Source organism: Enhydra lutris, unplaced genomic scaffold (genome assembly GCF_002288905.1).
Source record: "Enhydra lutris kenyoni isolate GAN:26980312 unplaced genomic scaffold, ASM228890v2 scaffoldscaffold96, whole genome shotgun sequence".
Taxonomy (NCBI): Eukaryota; Metazoa; Chordata; class Mammalia; order Carnivora; family Mustelidae; genus Enhydra; species Enhydra lutris.
The window spans coordinates 823570-841110 of NW_019154180.1; the positions used below are offsets into that span (position 1 = coordinate 823570).

General features: G+C 52.5%; 1 protein-coding gene across 2 annotated transcripts in view; it reads right to left on the reverse strand.

The window, feature by feature from the left end:
• Positions 1-17541, reverse strand: part of LOC111139190 (CD99 molecule like 2) — an 88966-nt gene that overhangs the window by 1155 nt on the left and 70270 nt on the right. Inside the window, exons 4-8 of one of the 2 annotated variants that reach the window (XM_022491381.1) lie at positions 17287-17370; positions 15786-15845; positions 5674-5709; positions 5212-5331; positions 616-681 (exon numbers count right to left, since the gene is read on the reverse strand). In XM_022491381.1, coding sequence (XP_022347089.1) covers positions 616-681; positions 5212-5331; positions 5674-5709; positions 15786-15845; positions 17287-17370 — 366 coding nt within the window. The remainder of the gene's footprint in view (positions 1-615; positions 682-5211; positions 5332-5673; positions 5710-15785; positions 15846-17286; positions 17371-17541) is intronic. The other variant, XM_022491382.1, reaches the window with a different exon arrangement.

The window sequence follows — 17541 nt, forward strand, 5'->3', positions numbered from 1 at the left end:
GAAGGCAGACAAGCCCCGGGAAGAGTTCAGCCCATGTCCTCGTGGGTAAAGTAGGCGCACTCCTCGCGAGGCGCACCGGCCAGTGGCGGGCGCTCACACAGCGGTGCCTCAGGGCCTTCGAAACGACTCTAGCAAAAGCCACTGTGGCTTGCTTCCATCTGGTCCCCTCCAGGGCCACGGAGCCCGTGCAGGGTGGCACCGCGATCCCCGTCCTAAGCAACAACATTTGCCCCCGCGACAAAGCCACGGGCCCGACCCCGCTGCTGCTTTTGGCCCCAGTGACAACACCCTCGGCCACCCTGCACTTAGAGGGCAGATGAGAGGCTCTTCGTTGAAGGCCACCCCTCTGGGCCGCAGGCAGCCTTCCAAACAGAAAGCCACAGGCCTCATTTCCAGGTTACCCACAGCTCCGACAGGGCACGGGGGCCCCACAGTGCACGAAAGCGCCCGACCCACCACCAGCGTCCCTGGCCCATGTCGTGAAACGAATCTGCTCCTCCTGGGGACAGTGCAGTGACGCCTGGGCCCCAGCAGCCGCCCGTTCTGGCCGTAAACTCAATCGACAGATGCCTCTGGCCAGCAGCCCTGCGGCAAGAAGGGCCCGTGAGGCCTCACCTTGGGGTTCCTCACACACAACGGCTTCCAGGTTCTCTCCCTTCACGTAGTCCGCATTCAGACCCTCTGCAAAGGGCAAAGAGCAGAGCTGGCGGCTGACACAGAACTGAGGGGCCCCCGGCCAAGCCCCGGGGTTCTTGTCACAGTTCTCAGAGAGGACGCCCAGCAAAGGCCCCTGACCCACATCCCCCTTGGGCAGGTGCCACCACATGGGAGCCCGGGGGCCCGGCAGCGGGCTCAGCACCGCCCACGGGTGTGCATGCCAGCCTGGGGTCCAGCGAGGCGGAGAGGGAGCCAGGCGCCGCACGAGGGACGGACAGATGCAGCTGCAGAGGGGCAGACAGCCGGCCGGGGCTCCAGGCGGAGATGCCAGCCAAGCATCCCGCCAGCCAGGGCGGGGGCTTCCCAACGACACCCGCACCCTCGGGCCACCGGCTCCTCCAGCTGCCGGGAAGAAGTGCCACCCGCACCCCCATGTGTGGGAGGGCCCAGACCGCAGGGAGCTGCTCCGGGCCGCTGTATGGGCCTTCTCCCCACTGACTTCCCAGAGGTGCTCGGGGACCCTCAAAGCATCCTCTGCATGCCGGCACTCAGGTCAGCGAGCACTTGGGATCCAGAGCAGACCCAGCCTGCTGCTACTTGGGGGGTTGTCCGGAGTCCACATCCTAGCCCTGGATAAGCAGAGGGCTGCAAGCCTTATCAGAGCCCTGGGCCTGTGGGCAAATCGGGCCATGGTTCTCACCAACCAAATGACTGAGCACTAGGCACAGACTGAGTCCCTCAGCCATCCCGGGCTATATTCCTGTGGACTGAGGCAGGCGAGGGAGCCAGCGGAAGCTGCTCCTGCCTGAGCGCCGGCGGCTGGGAGATGCACCCGAGCCTCCAGATCACTGTACCACGGCCGCCCTGCCTGCGGGAAGGCTTCTACCTGCTCCTCCGTGACGGCTGCCAGCAGGCATCTGCCTCCCAGATAGGAACCCCCAGCCGCAGCCCCGCTGGGCCCAGAGACAGAAGGCCTGGCGGCCGGCCTCCTCCCACACACAGCAGGGCAAGCTACAAACCATCGGGGTCACAGCCAAGTGGGTGAGCGCCAGGGGCAGGGAGGAGGGTGGGGAGGAGGCGCAGGAGTAGCGGGCAGGGAGGGTCCACGATGACAATGACGTACTGTGGCCAAAGCAAAAGAGGAAAGTAAGTGGAAGCGCGTCGTTACCTTGACCTTCTGCTGCGTCTGAAGGCAAGACACAAAGCTTAGGACCCTGGCAACAGACCACAAGGGCCTTCTGCGAGATGCACAGGCCCCATCACACTGTATCGCTGAGGGCAGAGATGGAAAGCAGAGGGTCCCCAAAGCCTGGGCCCCTCTGGTGGCAGTAAAGGCTGGAAGCAAGGGGGACAGCCCCCCTCAGTAACCACGCGCCATCTCCCTGGGGCTTCCCAGCACACAGGCCACCTCCATGCGGGGCTGGCCGTGGCCACTCTGGGCAGAGGCTTGGCAGAAAGGGTAGGAATGGCAAGTCCCAATCCCAGCTTCTCAGGGCCTAGTTGCTCCACAAACACCCATGGGGCTCCTCCTAATTCCCACCCGGCCTGGGTGCCAGGGACACATCTGTGGATGTCGCACTCCTGGCCTCCTCCCTCCCCCACCCATGAAGCTGCCACACAAGGCAGCGTGTCCTCGTTCGGCCCCAAGGGCCCCAGGCCCGGTCGGCGGAGGGCGCTGTGGCAGCGCGCAGCAGGGGTGTCCACAGTTCACAGGCTGGGAGGGCAAGAAGACCTCCTGCGAGGGTGCTCTTGGCCCAAGGATGAGACCAGCTGGGTGAGAGGAGGGACAGCAGAGGGAGCAGGACACACTCAGGGAGTGGCTTCTGCGAACAGGGGCTGCTGGTGGGGTTGGAGCCAAACCAGGAAGGGCTTTGAATGGCCGAGCTCAGCATCAGGCCCAGGACCTGGAGGGCAGTGGGGAACATGGGCAGTCCGGGCAGAGCCGCTCTTCTGGCTGCCCCAAACAGAGGAGGATGGGGACAGCGGGGCAGGCTGGAGACTGATGGAACCATCACGATAGAGGATGGGGAGACCCAGCCCCGGACAGGCAGAGGCCATGGCCGCACTGACGGAGAGGTGTGGCCCCAGAGCAGACCTGTGCAGGGGACACCAGCCCTGCGAGGGGGACCTCACTCATGTGGGAGGACTCTGAGACAGGAGCGGAGACACCTAACAAATTGTGAAGAGCGCTGATAGTGCAGAAGCAGATACGGAAGGGAGGTCTTTGTCAAATTCGGGGGATACTCCATACTCGGCTCCCTTCTGTGAGGACAATGCTTGCACAAGTGTGTCCAGGGAAGGGACTCAGGACAGCATAGATTCAGCAATGACAAGGACATCTTTGACAGAGGGGAAAGTGGGGGACTAGGAGGTGGACAGACGGACAGTGAGATTCCAGAGGCTGAGGGGGTTTGGGGACCAAAGAAATGGGTGGTGAGGCCCCCACTCAGACTGAGGGAGGCTGCCGAGGGGGAGCCCTCAGGAGCCACCCAAGCACACCTGCCTCCCCCGGCTGTGCCTCCCCCACCAGCAGGCTGGCCACCACCTCCAGGCTGCCCTCAGAAAGACATCCTCGCACAGACGCGCTCACGGCTTGCAGCTGTCCTCAATGACCCCTTTTTGGTTTATTCTCCCTCAAATGTCACATAAATCATTTAACACCATATGCCAAGGCCTTCACGGTCTCATGTTTTCTTTGGCTTTGCCTGCTAACCCGATTTGCAAAGCCTCACACCTGTTTTAGAAAACAAGTGTGAAAATGAGGTATTTTCTCCTCACTTTCCTCCCCCAACCCAGGGTCTCTTCACTGCTCGGCCCTCCCTGTCCCTGTCCCTGCCTCTGGCTCCCCTGTGGATCTCAACTCAATTCTTTCAACAGTCCTCTAAGCCTCTGTTTCCTTGTCGATAAAGTCAGGGTGCCCTTGAACCTGGCCCCTGGCGCTGAGGCGGGGGTCTCAGGGCGGGACACCACATCCAGCGCTCGGCAGTGGCTGGGAAGCTGTTCGTACCGTAACTCTGTCTCCGAATATGCTTCCTCACGGCTGCAACCCCTGTGCCCCGGCAAATGAGCCCTCCTGCCCGGCTTTAATAAGTGCGGATCAGGCGCATCTCCCTGTCAGGAATGGTGCTCCTCAGAGGCGTGGCCATGTCCTCCGCCCCCACCACCTATAGACGTGACCTTATTTGGAAATGGTCTTTGCAAGTGTGATTAAAGGATCTTGAGAGGAGATGATCCTGGATCTAGGGTGGACCCTGCCTGCGATGACAAGTGGCCTTCGAAGAGGAGCAGACACACAGACACAGGAAAAGGCCCTATGGAGGCAAAGACTGGAGTGGTGTGGCCACAAGCCAAGGGATACCTGGAGCTGAAGGCGGCAAGGAAGGATCCTCCCCTACAGCCTCCAGAAGGCACGAACACTGCCGATACCTTGATCTTGGACTTCCGGCCTCCAGAACTCTGACAGAATAGATTCTGTCATAAGCCACTCCTTTTCTTTGCTTTTGAACTGGGCAAGAGAGAACTCTAAGGACAATCCACCTTCCAGTTCCCTACCTCTTTTTGACACCTTCCTATTCACACCAGTCTACAGTAAGGCTTGTGGGTCCACAGTGGGTCAAACAGGATCTCGAGCAGGGTGACCATGAACAGTTGTGCAGGTTGTGCACTGAAATATGAATGGTGCCCCTGGAGTACTGCTGCACATAGCCTGTGTAACTGTACATGGTGGCCCTGGTCAAGAACGTTGTCCAAGACTAAGAAAGCAAATATAATCGCCAGAGGAACGAAGAGGTGGAGACTTCTGCATTACCCACATCCAAGCATTCTGGGGCCTAAGCTCATTTGTTGGCCTCCAGGTTAGACTTTAGGGCAGAAGCCAAGACCCAGAGAAAGGGCAGGGAGGTGGAGCCTCACATGAGATGCTCCTAAGCGTCAGGAAAGAGGAAAATCATGCTTGAGCCAGGGCCTCTCACTTGAACTAAAAATTCCCAGTCCCAGAGACACTCCATCAGCAAGCAGTGGCACAGCAAAGCTGTGCTGGTGACACGACTGGGGGTACCCTTCCTGCTCCCCTTCGCCAGGTCCCTACCGGCTGGGCAGATGGGGCTCTGTCACTATTTGGCTTACAACTGAGACGCCCCGGCAACAGTGTAAAATGAAAGCAGGCAGGGAGGGAGGCAAACCTCACCCTCTCTTCGGCCCCTTGCCTCCCTGCCTCTTCAAAGCGCGTCATTGCGCTGGCGCTGCGCTGGCCCTCGGAGCCCCCAGATTGCTGCCTTGTGCCGAGGAGGCTGGCAGCATGAGCAGGTGAGGCCTGAAGCCGGGCGGAGACCCCAGGCTCTCTCTGCTCTGTGTAAGACACACGTCCACGTTCCCTGGGCGCTGCTCACGGAAACACCGCAGCCCGGCCTTGGCCCGTCCGCCGCAGAAAGCCCACCCAGGAGTCGGTCTTGGGCAGGCGATGGAATGGACCGGAATCGTGCCCCCATTGCTGCCCCTCCTCCCTTGCAAGACCTTGGCCGCTGGGTTTGGAGGCCACAGCGTGGCTGCACTTACGCTGGATGCTGAAGCAGAACTTCTTCTGCTGGTAGGAGATGTAGCTGGAGACCGCGCCGATCAGGGCCATGGCTAGGGCACTGGCCACACCCGCGATGGTGCCGGCCTCGGCTGACACTCCTAGGCAAAAGGGGGGGTTGTGTGTGAAGAGACGTGGAACCAGGCCGACAGCCCCACGAGATCAGCTCCAGCGCCAGGCTCTTCTCCCCCCACCAAGCTAAGCTCATTCAAACGCCTGCGCCCCCCAGGCCAGAGTGACAGGGCAAAGCCACTTCTAACTAAGGCATCTGCCAAGGGCTTCTCGTTTTGCATAAGGATTTCCACCTTGGGAAGCTGGGGTCTCAAGCCAGCAGGCTTCCCGTGGGACCACCTTCCTGGGGACCTCAATTTTCATGCTTAATTCTTTTAAATCACTGTATCCCTCTGCTGCCAGCACAAAGTCTCCTCAGGACACAAACCCACCGGATTCTGAGTCGTCACTGCCATACCGCCCATCACCTGGAAAAAGGACAAAAGCCGTGAGCCTGTGACCCCCCAGCCCCACCCCCCGACACCTTCCAGTAAATCCCCAGTGGGCTTCTACCTGACTCTACAAGACCTGCTTCCTGATGCCTACCAGCTGCAAAGCCCAGGCCGCCAGGTACAGTGACTGTGCCCGAGCATGTGTTCTAGCCCAGCTCTTCACACACGGGATACTTTGTGGCGCGGTGAAGCAGGTGCGCCTAGCATCCTCATCTTCCAGGGCAGGGGGCGGGCTCGCTGGTGAAGGACTTGCCAGCAGGTGGCAGAACTGGCCCCATGCCAGGCGAACCTCCTTCTGGATGCTTGCACTACCCGTAGCCCATGTCCGTACCGTCTCTTGTAGGAAGTCCAGATTCTTTTTTTTTTTTTTAAAGATTTTATTTATTTATTTGACAGACAGAGATCACAAGTAGGCAGAGAGGCAGGCAGAGAGAGAGAGGAGGAAGCAGGTTCCCTGCTGAGCAGAGAGCCCGATGTGGGGCTCGATCCCAGGACACTGGGACCATGACCTGAGCCGAAGGCAGAGGCTTTAACCCACTGAGCCACCCAGGCGCCCGGAAGTCCAGATTCTTTATCTCATTGCAAAAAATGCTTCTATGAAACTTCAAAAAAAAAAAAAAAAAAAGACGATGACGACGACTAGCAGAAAAGCAACTCTTAACTCCACCACCCAGAGAGATTTTGCAGTGGATATTTCAATCGACTTGACTCCTGGGCCTGGCGCTTCACACGCTTTTCTCCCCGTCCAGATGTTTCCGTTTGTGTACACAAACAGGTAGGCACACAGCTACGCAGGAGCACAAAAGCAACTGGAGGCTGGCCATCCCCGATCCAGTATTTTGAAATCTGAAAGGCTCCAGGACAGATCAGTGGGTGGCTGGGATTAGGGTGGAGGAGGGGAGGGAAGGAGACAGTGTGACTCTGAAAGGGCCCTGCGGTGACTAAACTGGTTTTTCTCAGGGCCCTGGTGGTGGTCACATGTGTCTATATGCGTGAGCATGCTAGAACTGCACAGAACTCAACACGTGCTTACCTCCCCACACAGCAGCGCCCTAATGAGCAATGTTGCCATTTTAGGACATTCAGTAGCTAGAGCTCTCCCTTCTCAGGGCAGAGTGCTCTTTCATGGAAGGGGAAGGGGTGTATCCCCAGCGCCCAGGATTTTTAAGGGAAACCGCTCTGGATGTTGGAGGCAATGAACTGTGACGCTTCCTTCGCCAGTCGGAGCCTGGGGATGTGTAGATTCGTGGACTGCAACACACGCGCCCCTCTCATGGCGGGTGTCGGGACCAGGGGAGGCTGTGGGTGGGGGGGGGCAGGGAGCATAATTTTGCTGTGAACCAACCTAAAACTGCTCTGAAAAATGAAGTCTGTGTTTTAAAGCGTCGGGGTGGGGGTAGAAAATGAGGTTTGTTATGTTCCCACTTAGTGCTGAATCCTCCAGTTAGCGAGGATTGGGTCCCCAATTGGGTAGGAATGGTTATTTACAGAAAAACCAGCACTGGCTTTTTCAAAAGCACAGTCAGTGCTATCAGAGAGCACCAGGGCAGAGGAGGGGCCACCGAGCAGAGAGGAGGGAGCACCGAGCAGAGGAGGGAGTACCGAGCGGAGAGGAGGACACAGGGTCTTCTGTGTATCGGCAGGTCAGCAACAAGGTCGCTTGTGAGGACCCGGAGTCTGACCACGTTCGTTGGCCTGTCGGTGGTCCCGTCTGCTGTGCTGGATGTGGCCACTGCCAAGGAGAGGGGCACGCCCCTCCAAGGTGTCCTCTGCCTATGTGCTCACATCAGATTTCCAGACAGCTTTGAGAAGTTCAACCTCCCTTTTCTTTCACCTCAAGTCTTGAACGTCACAATCTGTACGATCGGGAGCTGCAAGACTGTCCCATGTACGGACTGTACAAGTTGACAAGAAAAGATGCAGACTTCAGTAAAAGGAACAAAAAAAAATTTGGGCAACAGATGCGAACAGGCAATGCAACACGATATATGAAGAGGGTCTAATAAGCACTAAAGGTAAAAAGTGTTTCACAGCTCTTGTAGTCAAAGGAACACCGACGCCAACAGGATAGCATTGTACAGCGATGAAATTTACAAAGATAACAAAACTAGGATACTCGGGGACGGGGAGGACAGGAGCCAACAGCGGCAGGAGGGGACCGTACACTTGGAAGAATCGCATCATTTACACTTTATACTTCTTGTGACTCAGCAAGTCAACCTCCAGGAACTTAGCTGACAAACAATGACGGTTTTCTGTATTTGGCTCTGATGAGGTTTATCAGAGCAGTAAACCGCCGCAGGGAGAGACCTCTCAAAACAGGTACTGATTAAATAAATTATGGTATAATATCATGCAGTCATTAACACAGTATTTTAGAGTACTCTTTAATGACTGAGAAAGATATTCAGGGTCCTACGGAATAAAAACTGGTTTTAAAAAAAGCAGCATGGTCCCATTTTTATAAAAATATTTACAAATGTAATATTATCTAGAGAAAAATTACTGCAAGCATATACTCCTAAGTATCCCTGGTGATCCTCCCTAGATGGTGAAACGATAAAGGAGTATTTTCATAAACTTTATGAGAAATGCTTAATACACCAGCCCATTTTCCCCACAACTGGCGGGACAGCTCCAAGAAGCTATTGCACAGGTCGCTGGCAGGATCTCCATTTTCAAGGATGCTAAGTTTTGCGTCCCCACCTGCCTTCCAGGCTCAGTCTGTTATATACCAGAGACCAGAGCTGCCCTCTCGCACTAGAAGCCCCGTGCAGCCTATCTCCTGCCGCCGTCTGCTTTCGTCCAGAAGCTGATACACCCCCATCGCGGCGCGGCGCCCCGCCCCCAGCTAGAAGAGCTCCCACAGCCATCATGGGCACTGTGCCTGCGGAGAATGCTGGAAGAGGCGGCAGTACCTCGGCGAGGAAGTCCCAGACACGCCCTGTCGTGGGCAGAAGTGCCAGACCCAGAGCGCCCTCGAGCGCAGAAGGCAGCAGCGCCCACGCAGGGAGGCAGGGACGTGGGGCACGGATCTGCCCTTCTTGGACAACAGCACAGCCCAGGGCTCACACTGAGTGCCTGACACACCTGACAGTCACGGAACACTGGCGACATTCTATCTAGAAGTGCTGGGGCGGGGGACATTCAAGTATTTAAGGTTTCTCGTAAGTCATTTCCTCTTCCAGCAGCCACAACTAGGACGTTCAGGTTTCGTAAAAATTTACTTTCATTCTAAGAAGACGGACAGCAGAAATGCAAAATGAAAAGTAAAAAGTTAAAAGCAAATAAAGAAGGAAAAGGATTTTTCTTTTTCCTCCGAGAGGAGAAAGCTCAGCCTCCAGCCACACCACTGCATAGCTGCTGTCCCTGACCATCTTTCAGGAACCCCCCTCCCAAGAATGGAAATGCTGTGACCCTGGACACAAGCAAGCACCAGCCAGTGGCCCCAGCCCACTCTCCCTCCCACTCCCAGTGGATTCCTGGGGTCGGCTTATCAAGGGGTTTTGGACAACACACCAGGGTGGGTGGTCTGGGGGTGCTGACACCTCACCCTCCACTCCAGATCCTTTCCGGACTAAGAACAGATGCAAGGAGCCAGAGGAAGATCTGGCAAAGCACTGGCTTCTCGAAGGGGTAGACAAGCACCCCAGCACCATCAAGGCCAGGGCTTCCTGTTCGTCCTCTTCCCTCTCATGAAAACCCCTTGCAGCTCCCCTGGGGGAAAGCTGGGTTCACACACTGGACCACAGAGTTCACGGCCTCTAAGAATGCACTTACCGGAGGGCCCTTTGGGGTCCAGGACTAAGCGTTTCATGCCATGACCCCAGCACAAATGTGGCCCAGAGGGTCATCAGCCGATCCCATCAGGTGTGTCCCTCTTCCCCTCACAGGGAGGCATGCATGAGAGGGTCTGCTCCCTTTCAGGCCCCTCATTTCCGCAAACACTGCGGTGCGAGGGATACACAAGCCAAATGCAGCAGGAGTGAAAGTGTGTGACTGAGCACGGTGCGTGCTGGCCTGCGCACGCATGATGACAGGAGTCCGAGGAGGATGAGGGAAGGATGGGGCTGTCACATCCGAGGGCTATCCCAGGCCAGGCTACAGACGACCACAGAGTGCTGGAGCCTCCAGAATGGAGGTGACCATCTATTAAGGGATGGGGAGCTTAGCGCTCCCCAGAAAATGAGCAGGAATTCATAGGGAGGAAGAACAGCATTTTAGACAGAGAAGCAGCTGTCTGGGGTTTGCAGAAGAAAGGAACACGCTGCTCATGCCAGACTGTGAACACTCCTACCCACCCTCTAAATTCTATAGCATTTGCCTGTCTGTCTGTCCACCCCTCCATCCGTTCATCAGTTTCTCTTATTTCTACGTCGCATTTCAAAGGCAGTCACAGACATCTGTACTCGCAACCCCTAAACGTAATATATGACCTCCGTTTCCACGTTTGCTTAAGATGCCCTTTTTTAAGGTAAAATTTACGTATGGTAAAACACACAAATCTTATGTGTACCATTTGGTAAGTTTTGGCAGATGCAGACCCATGCGAAACACATCCCTCCACCAAAATGTACAAGAGCATCGCCACCCCAGAAAGTTCTCCTGTGTTCCTGCCCAGTTGATCCCTGTCCACATCCCAACCCCGGCAGCCACGGATCTCATTTCTAACTTTATAGATGAGTTTTTCAAGTATCAGAATTTCGTATGATTGGGCCCATAGTATGTGTTCTCTTTTCATTGACTTCTTTCACTTAGCGGAACATTTTTGACATTTACCCATGTTTTTATATTGGTAATTTGTTCTGTCATGTGAATATTAAATATATCACAATTTGTCTATTCATTCTGCTGCTGGTACTTGGGCTGCTCCCAGCTTTTTGTTTTTGTTTTGCTATTATAAATACAGCTGCTGGGCACCTGGGTGGCTCAGTGGGTTAGGCCTCTGCCTTCGGCTCAGGTCATGATCTCAGGGTCCTGGGATCGAGTCCCGCGTCGGGCTCTCTGCTCAGCGGAGAACCTGCTTCCTCCTCTATCTCTCTCTCTGCCTGCCTCTCTGCCTACTTGTGATCTCTCTCTGTGAAATAAATAAATAAAATCTTTAAAAAATAAATAAATAAATAAAGCTAGCTGCTATGAATATTCTTTGTAAGTCTTTTTTTGAACAGAAGCTCTCATTTCTCTGGAATAGAAGTGAGACTGCTGAGTCACTGGGTAGGTCTATGTTCAGTATTTTAAGAAGCTTTCCATTCCCACCAACACTGCAGGAGAGTTTAAGTTAACCCACATCTGCACCGACATTTGGTATTGTCAGTCTTTCTAATTTTAGCCACTCCGGTGGGTGTGTTGTGGTAGTTCATTGTGGATTTGTCTTTCCCCGATGAATAATGACTTTGAACATCTTCATATAATTTCCTTCTATATAAAGTGTCTGTTCAAATCTTATGCTCGCTTTTTAACTGTCCTGTCTTTTCATCAGTACACAATAGTTTTATCAGAGGACTGACATGAAAGCAGTTCCGTGTTCCTGGGCGCTCTCTCTGGAGCCAGGAGGCCAGATAAGAGGTTAAGGTAACAACCCAAGATGGGAGGGGATGTGAGCCTGGGCTCGAGGGGAACCAAAGAGAAGATTCCAAATTCAAACGATACTGGGGAGAGGACTTCTGGCATGACTGAGTGAGGAGGTCAACAAATCCTTTCCTCAAAAAGCAACTATAACCCAAGACAATTAGAGGCAGCCAAGACAGGAAACAGATCTAGTTCTGTCGGGAAGAACTGGAGTCTGTGGCCCTCCGCACAGGGTTGCTCTTACCCCCGCCTCCCACCCCCAAGGTCTTCCAGCAGCTAGTCTGACGGCAGAGGGGCAGACAGGCCAGAAAAGCCAGCAACTGCCCTCCAGCTGCCAGAGGGACGCGTGTGGCTTGGAGCACAGTCAGCTAAATGTGGCGATCTCAGTGGCGAGGAAAACAGGGAGAGCCAGTGGCTCCTTCGGCCCAAGCAAGTCACCAGTCACCTACCTTGCCAGGGATTTAAAAAGGAGGTGGAGAGGTAAGACAACCACAGGGGGCTTAATAAACCCTCCACAGAGCCTTGCGTGCCCTGACGCCGAGCACACGCCCAGAAGAGACACTGTGGTATTGGCTGACTCCAGGAACAAAACCTTATCCTTATGGTCAACTGATTTTCACCAAAGCAGCCAAGAAAGTTCAGTGGGGAAAGGATAAGGTCATCAGCAAGTGGTGTCACAACTGGGTATCCACATGCAAAAGAATAAAGCTGAACCCCTATCTCACACCATATACACATTAATTCAAAACAGAGCAGCAAAGACCCAAATGTACAAGCTAAAACTATATACTTTTAGAGGACATAGGGAAGAAACCTCCATGACCCTGACTGTTCTTAAACACGAGAACATGATTCATAAAAGAAAAAACTCATAAACTGACCTTTATAAAGAAATAAACATTCAACAAACAATACTATTAACAAAAGGAAAAGACAGCCATAGAACAGGGAGAAGATATTTTCAGAATCATATACCTGATAAAGGGCTTGTACCCAGATTACATAAAGAACTCGTAAAAGCAAAAACCCTGATTTGTTTTTTACAAGAGCAAAAAATCTCAACAGACTTCACTGAAGAAGACGTTCAACATCACCTCTCATTAGGGAAACACAAATGAAGAAAAAAACCCTATATGCGTTTATAAATGTTTACAACAGCTTTATGCACAATCATCAAAAATCAGATGCAACCAAGATGTCCTTCAACAGGTAAACAGCTAACCAAAAGTGCTCCATCCAGACAACAGAATACGATTCAATGCTAAAAAGAAATACACTGTCAAGCCATGAAAAGACACGGAGTCATCTTCAATGCACATCGCTAAGAGAAAGAAGTCCGTCCGCAAAGGCTACATGCGCCCGATTCCAATTACAGGACATTAAGGAAAAGGCAAAACTACGCGGAAGGTAAACAGATTAGTGGATACACTAATAGGAAACAGATTAGGGCTGAAGAAGGGAGAGCGGCTGAGTACCAGGAAGGAGGAGTCGGAAGAACGTTCACGGTGACAGGACGGTTCTGTACGGTACTTGGGTGGTGGACACGTGACCAAGTGCATCTGTAATGACCCACACAGTTGTCCACCACGAAGAGTGAACTTGAACGTATGTAAGCAAAAGAACGAAAGGAAACATGGAATAGGTGCGCGGGCAAGCCCCGGACGGGATGTGGGCTGTGACAACCGGGTGTCGCTGCCGGAGGAACGGGGGAGGAGGGACAGAGGAGCCGACCAAAGGCTGCTCTGACTGGGAACTATAAGGAAAGACCAAAGGATTTCAACATGAATGCTGTGCTCTCAACGGTGAAGATGTTCCTCACAGAGGTACAGGCTGATACCAGAATTGAGCAAGGACGCAAATCGCAGAAACACGTTAGGTTTCTCCCGGTCACGGAGAAGCAGGAAAGGGACGCCTAAAGCAAGCCTGGGGCGCCAGATCACACCGCCGGAGAGCAGGTGCGCACCCACCTGTAGGTCCGTATAAATGCTGACGAACGGGGTAATCCCAGACGCCTGCGCACGCACGGTTTAGTGGACAACCACGTACTACTTGCCTGCTCCTGCCCACTTAAAGGGTAGAAAAGTGGCGCCATTCCACTAAGTCACGAACACACTCAACACGCAGATCTTTCCTTCTAACGGCGATCACTTCCGGTGAGGGAGGCAACGATCTACGGAACCGGACGCCCGGGGAGACCTTCCCAGCAGGCAACAGCATGCACGAAGAAGGGGATGAGACCAAGAAAGTAGGAGAGGGCCAGGAGGAGCAGGGAGAAAAGAATGTGAAGTGGCAGATGGTCATCGAAGCCAAATACTGCAGAGGCCACACGGGACAGAGAGCTGGGACCGTCAGAAAGTCACTAGGGACACTGAGGTGTGGACCCAGAGGAGACAGAGGACTTGAAACGGATTGGCCTCAAGCTTCTCACTGGGCGAAAATGCTAGGGTACGGAGGCGGCTGGTGGGACCTGTTGATAAGAGACTGTCCCTATCACCTACAAGCAAAATATGGGGCGCTCCTGCAAGGCCGACAGAAATATTTTCTTGATTAAAAAACCTATATAACATAATGCATTATTTCAAAAACAAACTCCAAAACTATAGTTGAGTCTAGTGTACGAGCCTAAGACCCAAAGTTGGAAAATACATTAGTGAGGATCGTTTTTTTATGCTGATGATCATCGCGTATTAAAAGAGGATGTTTTACCTGCACGCACGGCATTAGCATGTCTGCACAGAGGAGAATATCTGAGAATTTCATCGTGTGCTCCTCATGACCATGTGTGACCAGGCTCACACTTGTATTTTCTGCTGGGACCCCCTTTATTTTCTTTTAATGATGCTTTTAACAACGGAGGGTATAACTTAAGCTAACAATTGATTATTCTTTCGACGAGAAGTTCAAACATGAGCCTAATTAAAGAATTTCCCAACACTTCCTCCTTACTAAAACATGTACTGATAATAAGGAAGCCCCCGACGTGCCATCCAGCCTTCCATCCCACTCGCTACCGCTGCCCGCATCTCACCATCTGGAAATACCATTTGTCACCCAGGAGTAATTGGCCAATTTGCTGGGTTTGCCCTTTAAATGTTCCATGTTCTCCTGACACCTGTGAGTTTCATTTAGTGGCTTTTAGAACTTTTTACTCAAGATGACATTGTCTGGAAAGGTGTTTTGAAGGACAGATGTGACTACAGTATCCTTTACTCGGAAGAGAACATAGTTCCACAAGAAAGGCACACGGTCCCTGAAAGAATGCTAATGCCACCGCCAGGACCATGGGGAGCATAGCAGGGTCCCAAATGGACACACTCCTAACTCGTTCACACATGACCGCGGTAAGTCACGACCACAACCTGCCACAACACGTTGCCATCACACCGGTCACAACCATAACAACTCAGCATCGTAACTACAAGTTACAATCACAACATACCATCAAAACAGGCAGCCACCACAAGTAACGATCACGAATTCCAATCATAACTTATTTTGACACATCCAATCTGGCTAATTCTCTTCAGTGTAGGATCAGATCTTGATGTGTATTAGGATAAAAGGTTTAAATCTTTGGTGATTTTGGGGGGAGGGAGAAGGCATGACTAAGAGGGGCTAGCATGAGGGGGTTTCCTTGTGGTGATGAAACAGCTCCATATTCAGCATCCTGACTGGGTGTGGGCACTGAAATCTACACCCACGATGAAATTTCATAGACCTGCATGCATGTGCACGCACACACGGGTACACGCAGAAGCTGATGTCACGTGCATCGGGTCTGTATGTGACTTAATCACAGCCGGTACCACTGCCAGCTTCCTGGCTTTGACAACATACTACGGTTACAAAAGCTCAGTAGCGACCTTCGGGGGACGCTGGGTGAAGAGCACACAGAAATTCTCCTGCATAATTTTTCTGACTTCTTGTGAATTTTAAACCTTTTTTTAATATTTTTTAAGTAATCCCTATTCCCAAAGTGGAGCTCGAACTCACAACCCCGAGATCAAGAGTGGCACAACTCTACAGAGTGGGCCAGTCGGGCTCCCTGTGTTCTAAACTATTTTAAACTAAAAAGATATTTTAAAAGATGTCAGACTTCCTATGGGTCTCCTAAAAAATGTTTGTCATGATGAGCTTTGCTCTTCCCAAGCCAATGGTGAGAGGAGCCCCAGGTTGGGGGCGGCAGTGGATCCCAGTCACTGGCTCCGGCTTGGGATGGACATGCTAGCCACGTGGCCCCTTGCCTTGGGAGCACCAGGGGGACCACGTGGCTTTTCCAAGTTGGCTTATGAACTGCCCCCGTCCTTTGAGCTGCACAGCCCACATGATTCCAAGTGAGCCCTCCGAGTTGTAAGCAGGATGCTTGGAAATGACCTTTTCTATCCCAGAGGCTCAGGAAAAAAGGCTCAATTAATCTGGTCACCACGTAATCACATTTGTAATGAGACTGAGGGGTTCGGACAAATCAGTTTTTGTAATCTCACCTTTGTCAGGTTTGTATTCACCACCGCCTAATATGTCTTCAAGATCCTTGTCTGAAAAACCTGGAGAAAACAAAACAGGAATGTCAATACCACAATACATTTTTCAGAAATTTTGAGAAATACACTTAGAGCGTTGAGTGGGACCATGAACAAGGTGACTATCCCCCCTGTGATTGGGTTATATGAGGTGCCAGAGGTGACGAGATGTTGCGGATGTAATTAAGGTCCCAAATCAGTTTGGCTTTGCCTGAATCATAAAGGAGATTATCCTCGGTGCCTGACTCAAGAAGGCCTTCCTGAGCTCAGACACCAGGAGCAACGGAGTTAGTCTTCCACTCCCAGCTCTCCCCGGTCTCTGTCTTTCTCCATCAGTTCTACAACCGCAAGGAAATGCACTCTGCCAACCGCCACACGAATGTGGAAGAGAACGCCAGCTCGGAGAAGACCAGGCCGGGCCGACATCGTGATGTCACGATGTCCCAGATTCACTGTTCCCGAACTCCTCACTCACCAAAGGAAACTGTGAGCCCGTAAGTGGGTGCTGCCTTCACTCGGTAAGCTTGTGACCATTCATTATGAGGCAACAGAAAAGCAACACAAGGAAAGAGAAAACTGGATTCTGGCTTAACCACAGAGTACACAACTCTACTGTTCTACGTGAGGAAATGGAAAGAGCTTGAATATTTGGCAGATTTTTTTCCTGAAAATGAATGAAATGAGGCTGTCACTGCAAAGAAAACCACTGGCAGAGTCTGTTGCCGATGGTAAGATTTCAAACACAACTTAGAATTTTTAAAAAACCTATATCCACCTCTGTGAGCTCAGCAGCCTCCCAACACTTAAGACTTGATCTAAGGAGATGGGGTGATGTTAACAAATGAGACATGGCACTATCTGGAACTTCAAAAGAGCTCAGGACACCAGGATTTCCAAATGACCAATGCACAATATATAAAACCACGAATGGGTAAACATTCCATTGAAAGTCCAAGCAAGTGCTGGAGGGTTTAATGGAATCAAGTATGAAAAGTTCACTGATACGGTCTCACATGCCGCCCTGCACTGAAACAGTAAAAACCCGCCACCAGCCGGGTCTGGGTGTCTTAACAACGAAGAATATCTACAACAATGATCTAAAAAGTCAATTAAAATACTCCTTTTCCAACTGCCTATTATATGAGGCCAGATTTCCTTCATACACTTCAGCCATCACAATCCATTACAACGGAATCTGGAAACAGAGTGAGTCTAGCTCTTCTGCTTCAACACAGAAATGTGCACAAAATGTACACAGAAACAAAAGCCTTTGAAATCCCCGATGATTCTGGGAGTCCAGGGACCAAAACGTTTGTGAACTACTATTTAGGGTTCTCTCCTATGCCTCGAAGTGCTCCCAGCTCAGCCGGGCCCGGGGGGCTCTGCGGGTCGCCGCGGTGAACGAGCGACGCTTTGGCCAGGGAGCTGCCGTGCGGCCCGGTGTGTGCGGCCAGCTCTGACTCACCCCCTCCCCCAGCGCTCGGTTTCCTGCGGCCGTCGTCTAGATCATTCCGGTCATCGAGGGCGTCAGCCAAGTCAAAGTCGTCTTCTGCAGTGGGCCCCCAAAATATATAAGAGAAAGTCAATCGGTTAAAGCACAGGTAGCTCTTCAGACATTTGCCCCAAAGCGAGCTCCACGGCACCCTTCTTTACTGCCCTCCCTAGAGTGGCTGTATTACCTGCAGGCTTTGGCGGAGCTCTGGTTGTTCCTGGCCTCTTG